Source organism: Lepidochelys kempii, chromosome 3 (genome assembly GCF_965140285.1).
Source record: "Lepidochelys kempii isolate rLepKem1 chromosome 3, rLepKem1.hap1, whole genome shotgun sequence".
NCBI lineage: Eukaryota > Metazoa > Chordata > Testudines > Cheloniidae > Lepidochelys > Lepidochelys kempii.
The window spans coordinates 64,791,534-64,797,580 of record NC_136382.1 but is presented as its reverse complement, the minus strand read 5'-3'; the positions used below and the strand labels follow the sequence as shown (position 1 = coordinate 64,797,580).

General features: G+C 44.5%; 1 protein-coding gene across 1 annotated transcript; it reads left to right on the top strand.

Moving 5' to 3' along the window:
• Positions 1 to 1,069: 1,069 nt before the first annotated feature.
• Positions 1,070 to 5,629, top strand: TENT5A (terminal nucleotidyltransferase 5A). Its single transcript, XM_073336537.2, has 3 exons — positions 1,070 to 1,277; positions 1,525 to 2,037; positions 3,123 to 5,629. Exons 2-3 carry the CDS (start codon positions 1,591 to 1,593, stop codon positions 3,900 to 3,902), a joined length of 1,227 nt encoding a protein of 408 aa, XP_073192638.1. The 5' UTR covers positions 1,070 to 1,277; positions 1,525 to 1,590; the 3' UTR covers positions 3,903 to 5,629.
• Positions 5,630 to 6,047: the final 418 nt, after the last annotated feature.

Genomic DNA, 6,047 nt, shown 5'->3' with positions numbered 1-6,047 from the left:
CTTTTCCATTTTTTCACCTTTTAGATAAATAGCAAAGGGAGATATTCTTTTACCTCAGATAAATCTGTCCAATCTAGCTAATGTATCCAATGCACTGAGTGTTAAGAAGTCCAGCAGATTTACACACATTAAAATGTGATAATAGAAGATATGTGTCTCAGTTCCCCGGACTGCTTTGAAAATCTCGGTCAAGAGTTGATCAGCTAAAAACACAAATAATGAGATCATCACCATCTGACCGACCAGTCCACTGCTATATTTCAGTGTCATGGCATACATTTTGGCTCTGTTTAGAATGATGATGTGTAATCTGCTTTCACCGAACGCAAGGAATCCAGTAAAATGATGTCTAAACTTGATGTCTCCTAGAAAAGGGATGGGGGAGGAGAGGGGGATAAGAGGCTGCTGGATCCACGTACATATGTGGGTGCACCACGGTCCCCATTTGCCGGGGCAGTAGAAGTAGCTACAGAGGGGATTTGGGAAGGAAGGGCCAAAAACTGGGTGGATTCTGTAGGCTCCGTGTGCCAGCTTTGGCATTTTGTGGCGCTCCTCTACAGGGATACCTCGAGGTTTAGAATTTTTTTTGGCGAAGTAGGAGCAGCTCCACATAGTATCTGTTTAGGCATTCGCATTTGGGGATTAGGAGGCAAATTTTGACTGGATCCAGCTGCCATATGCGGGTAGTACAGCATTTCTGGTGTGGGATGCCTAAGGGTCCGAATTTTGCTTTAGTGGGGGACCAATGGCTGGACAGGGGATTCTTTTGCTCGTTCCGCGCTACAGTTTTGGGGGCAGTGGCAGGATCTGAGTAGCTCCAGCTTTGCTCAACCCCCCCCCCCTCCCCCCCGCCACCCCTGCTCCGAGGTAGGGCTTGGGGCGAAGGGCTTGGGGCGAAGGGCGGTTCTGGAACGACCGTAGGCTCGGCGGCGAGCGCCGAGAACAGCTGTTTATGCATATGAGGTGGGCGTGGCGGGGGAGCCTCGCCAAGGGCTGCAGCGGGCTGTCCATGCAAATGAAGGGGGCGTGGGGAGCGTGTAACTCGGAGCCCCGGAAGAGCGGAGAAACCCCATATAAAAACTACTGGGGACATTTCCCGGGCAGAACTACGAAAGCTCCAGAGACAGCAGCACCCGGGGCGGGCGGGCGGCCACAGCAGCGCAGCGCAGCGCAGCGCAGCAGCCGGCGCCGAGCAAGCCAGCGGGCGAGGAGAAGCGGAAAGCGGGGCCGATAGCGGCCGGGCAGAGGCGCAGCGCCACTGGGCTGTCTCTCCCCAGGTGATAAAGCTCGGAGCGATCTCTTCCTTTGGGCGGGGTGGGCTGCGTGTGCGCGTCCGGGCGAGTGGGATCCCCGGGGGTCTGCATCTATAAGCGCCGCGTCTGTGGGTGGGAGCCGGGGGGCCGCAGCCAGCTCGGCGGTTAGGCGACCGTGAGCGCTAAAGCCCCGCTGTGATGCAGTAGCGGAGCGGGTCTAACTGGGCATGTCAAACCCCGCGCTCACCGCTTGCTTTCCTGTTCCGTTAAGAGCGAAGCAAGGCGGCATCTCGCAAAAGGGACCAACCAGGCTCCCGAGAGGAAACGGCTGCGGACCATGGCTGACGATGAAAACGCCCGCAGCCCCAGCTGCAGCGGTAGTGGGCATTGCACGGGCACTTGCGGCGAGAACCCTCATTGCAACGTGCTGAGCTGGGAACAGGTGCGGCGCTTGGATCGCATCCTGAGCGAGACCATCCCCATCCACGGCCGGGGCAACTTCCCCACGCTGGAGATGCAGCCCCGGCAGATCGTGAAGGTGGTGCGGAGCCGCCTGGAGGAGAAGTGCATTGGGGTCCGAGACGTGCGACTCAACGGCTCGGCAGCCAGCCACATCCTGCACCAAGACAGTGGCCTGGGCTACAAGGACTTGGACCTCATCTTCTGCGCAGACCTCAAGGGGGAAGCCGAGTTTCAGACTGTGAAGGACGTGGTCTTGGACTGCCTTTTGGATTTCTTACCTGACGGAGTTAACAAGGAGAAGATCACCCCGCTTACCCTCAAGGTAAACCTGGACTTGTCCAGACACACAGCCAAGGGAAGGAGCACTTTGTAACAGTGGAGCTGGGGGGAGGCAAGGGTGTCATGAAATTGACGCCTACAACATGTCTTTAAAAGTGACTCTTCTCTCATTTTAAACCCCAGCGAAACCAAAGAGAGTTTGACTTGCAGCAAAGCGATAACGGCAATACATACTGAGCTAATGAGGAGGAGGAGCCAGGCAGGATTAGTGAACTTTTTTTCCCCTTTTGTCATTATGGTTATTGGGTTACATTTACTTAGAAAGTTGGAGTTTACAGAGCCTCATTTTAAGAGTCACTCAGAGGGAGGGAAGCATAGTTTAAAAGTATCTTAAGCTCATTGAATATTTATATGTATCTGCAGGGAAAAAATACTCTTTGCAGTGAGCACTTTTCCCAGACGGATGGAGAAGCTGTACAGTTCCTTGTTTTAAACAGAAATTCTTGTCTTGAACAGGATTCACTTTCTGAGTTTATTATAGTTTATGCTAAATAGCTTATGCCAAATAGCATATACCTATTTTGTCTGGTTTTGGGGGCATTTTTAAAATTTGGGAGTGTTTTGGGGGAGCTGTGCTGAAAGTACAAGCTTTGATTAGTTTGAAAATGTAGAAAATATATTTTCGTGGTGCTTATAGAAATGCTTTTTTATTATATTTTAATGGTGATCTTTCAGATCCCCAGGAATGATTGTATGTGTGAGACAGAAAGCGAGTGTGTGTGCATATATACTATGTGTGCAATCGATTTTGTAAGGTGTCTCTCTCTCTCTCTCTCTCTCTCTATATATATATATAATGGTTAGAAGTGCTTAAAAAAACATGGTTGCAAAAGTTGTTCCTGACATAGCACAATCCCATAAGGAATACCACTCCCATCACCCCTTGCAACTATTATGGTGCCACCACCTATGTTAAATATGTCTCCTTCAGTTTTTATCCAGAATCCTTAAAATACTTTGCACAAAGCGGGCACAGGGTGGAGGTGGGAGAATATGCAAATGAAGTCTGTGAAGGGGAATTGCTTGTATTGGTTTCTTCATCTGTTCATTTTGTCTTTCAAATTATAGGAAGCTTATGTGCAGAAAATGGTAAAAGTGTGCAATGATTCAGACCGGTGGAGTCTCATCTCCTTGTCCAACAACAGTGGCAAAAACGTGGAGCTGAAGTTTGTGGATTCTCTGAGGAGGCAGTTTGAGTTCAGTGTAGACTCTTTTCAAATCAAATTAGACTCCCTTCTGCTTTTTTATGAATGCTCAGAGAATCCCATGACTGAAACTTTTCACCCGACCATCATTGGTGAGAGTGTCTATGGGGATTTTCAAGAAGCCTTTGATCACCTCTGCAACAAGATAATTGCCACCAGAAACCCAGAAGAAATCAGAGGAGGTGGCCTTCTTAAGTACTGCAACCTTTTGGTAAGGGGCTTTAGGGCTGCCTCAGAATCTGAGATTAAGTCCCTTCAGAGATACATGTGTTCCAGGTTTTTCATTGACTTCTCAGACATTGGAGAACAGCAAAGAAAGTTGGAGTCTTACTTGCAGAACCACTTTGTGGGATTAGAGGACCGCAAGTATGACTATCTCATGACCCTTCATGGTGTGGTGAATGAGAGCACAGTGTGCCTGATGGGACATGAGAGGAGACAGACTCTAAATCTTATCACCATGCTGGCCATCCGTGTCCTTGCTGAGCAAAATATCATCCCCAATGTGGCCAATGTCACCTGCTATTACCAGCCAGCCCCATATGTAGCAGATGCCAACTTTAGCAATTACTATATTGCCCAGGTTCAGCCGGTATTCACATGCCAGCAGCACACATACTCGACTTGGTTGCCCTGCAATTAAGGACAGTTTTAATACACCTGGTGGGGAGAACATTTTCTAACAAGCAGAAAGGGGTGATATGCTCCTTAAAATGGGGTGTTTTGTGCAATGATGATCTGCTCTAGCTATCAAGTTTGGTAAAGCTTGTGGTTCTTCTTATAAATTGTGTGAGCATGATCTAGAAAAAGAAGCAGAAATAATTGGATTCTACCCCAGAGCACAAGAGACCTGTCATTAAAAGCAAATAGCTTCCCCTGAAATAAACAAGGGAGGAATGCTTGATGACAATATGGGTGGCAATACCTGCTCCCATAGCTTTGGCATAGAGAAGGTTGGAAAGCCTTTTTTTAGAATGGGATCTGCAAAAGGGAGAATATGAAAAAAAAATACAAAAAACAAAACAATTTGCTTACATATATTCAGGAGTTAAAAGTAGAGGCATGAAGCAGAGATAAGTTGAAATAAAATGTATATTGGAATTACTGCCTTTGGGACTTGCAACAAGTGCTGTCTATGGAATGATCGTGTAGAATGTATAGCTTGCTTGAATAGAATGCTTTAACAGAAACAGCTTGCTCCAAATGAACAGTAGGAGATTGGTAGAGTTATCATAAAACCAGAAAAAACACATGATGATACAGTCCATTCTTTACAGCTGCATGCGTGCTTCACATTTTAAAAATGTGAAAATGCAAGAAAAACAGCTGTAGCAAACAATATATGCTCAAGGACCAAAGATTTCACAAATAAGTGATCCAAGCAAAGGAGATACAGTAGACTATAAAAATAATTTACTATATTTGTACACACCAATGTTAATCAAAAGTGCCTGATGCTTTCAGAAAATTTGAAGTGAGAAAAATATAGTTTTGTGGTTTTTACCGTGCATTTTGTTTTATCAGGGACACAAGAAGACAAACAAACAAAACAAGCAAACAAAAAACCAAGCTTGTGAATCAGTGGTGGAGAAAATGCCCTATTTTTTCCTTGGCAAATACTTGTATAAAGTTAATATTGTCAGTGTGATGTTATCATAGGTACGTGTGTGTGTGTGTATGTTTGTGTGTGCGCGGGTGTGTGTATATATAAAAATACACACACATGCGCATACACAATGTATATATTAAATGTGGTCTCGGAAAATGTAGCAATTAAGGAATGTTTAAATAAAGTACTGTGTGTTTTCCAGTTTGCAACAGGATGTCATAGGACAGTGAGCACCTTGCCGTGAATTTATAACCCACACCTGAGAATTTGCAGTAAATGAACCAGTCAGGATTAAGGTGGGATACAAATAATGTCTTTGGTTGCAAGAACAAAGATTACAGTAATTCAGTGAGTTGCCTGTGAGCCATAATAATTCCACAAATGGATAAACATTTGATTAGCTGATGCCTTTTTTCACATTTTGTACTGTAATACCATTTTGACATTTAACCCACTAACTTTGTGACTGCATACCTCCATGATGTATAATTCAGTGGAACGTGGATCAAAGATAGGTTATTTAAACCCCCTGACAGCTAAAGAATATTGTATTAGTTGGTCATTTGAACACTAATTGTTAATATTTAAAGAAATATTTTAATAGAATGCATTATGCATTCCAGGACCACTAGAATTTAGTAAATGTGAAATGAATCCTTTTTAAGAGTGTTGCACGGTTGCTTAAAATTATATTTTATATATATATTATATATATATATTTTTATGCAAATATTAAACATCTTTGATCTGGTTGTCACACTGCATTTACAAGTTTAGTACTGTACTTTATTTAAATGGAATCACTTTACATTGGAACTATAACTTTCACTTTCATTTCCTCGCCCAAGAGACGGGGGGGGGGGAGGGGGAGGAGAAGAAATCGACCGTTTCACTATTTTCACTTCAGAAACATCTCTTGGGGGAGGACTGGTTTTGAAATCCTAGTGCAGTATTTTCTGCATCATTTAAGTTTCGGGTAAAAGAAGATGATGTTTAAAAATGTGTGTTTGGAAAGGGAACTGTTATCCTGGAAGTGTGTTCTCCCCTTGTCATTACAGAGCTACTAAGACAAGATTATTTTTGCCACCCTTTGTACTTTTATCTTTGACGGCAAATTTAACAGGAACCTGACTTGTTTACTGAAGCACCTTTCCTGTGAGTTCTTCAGGAAATGTAAAA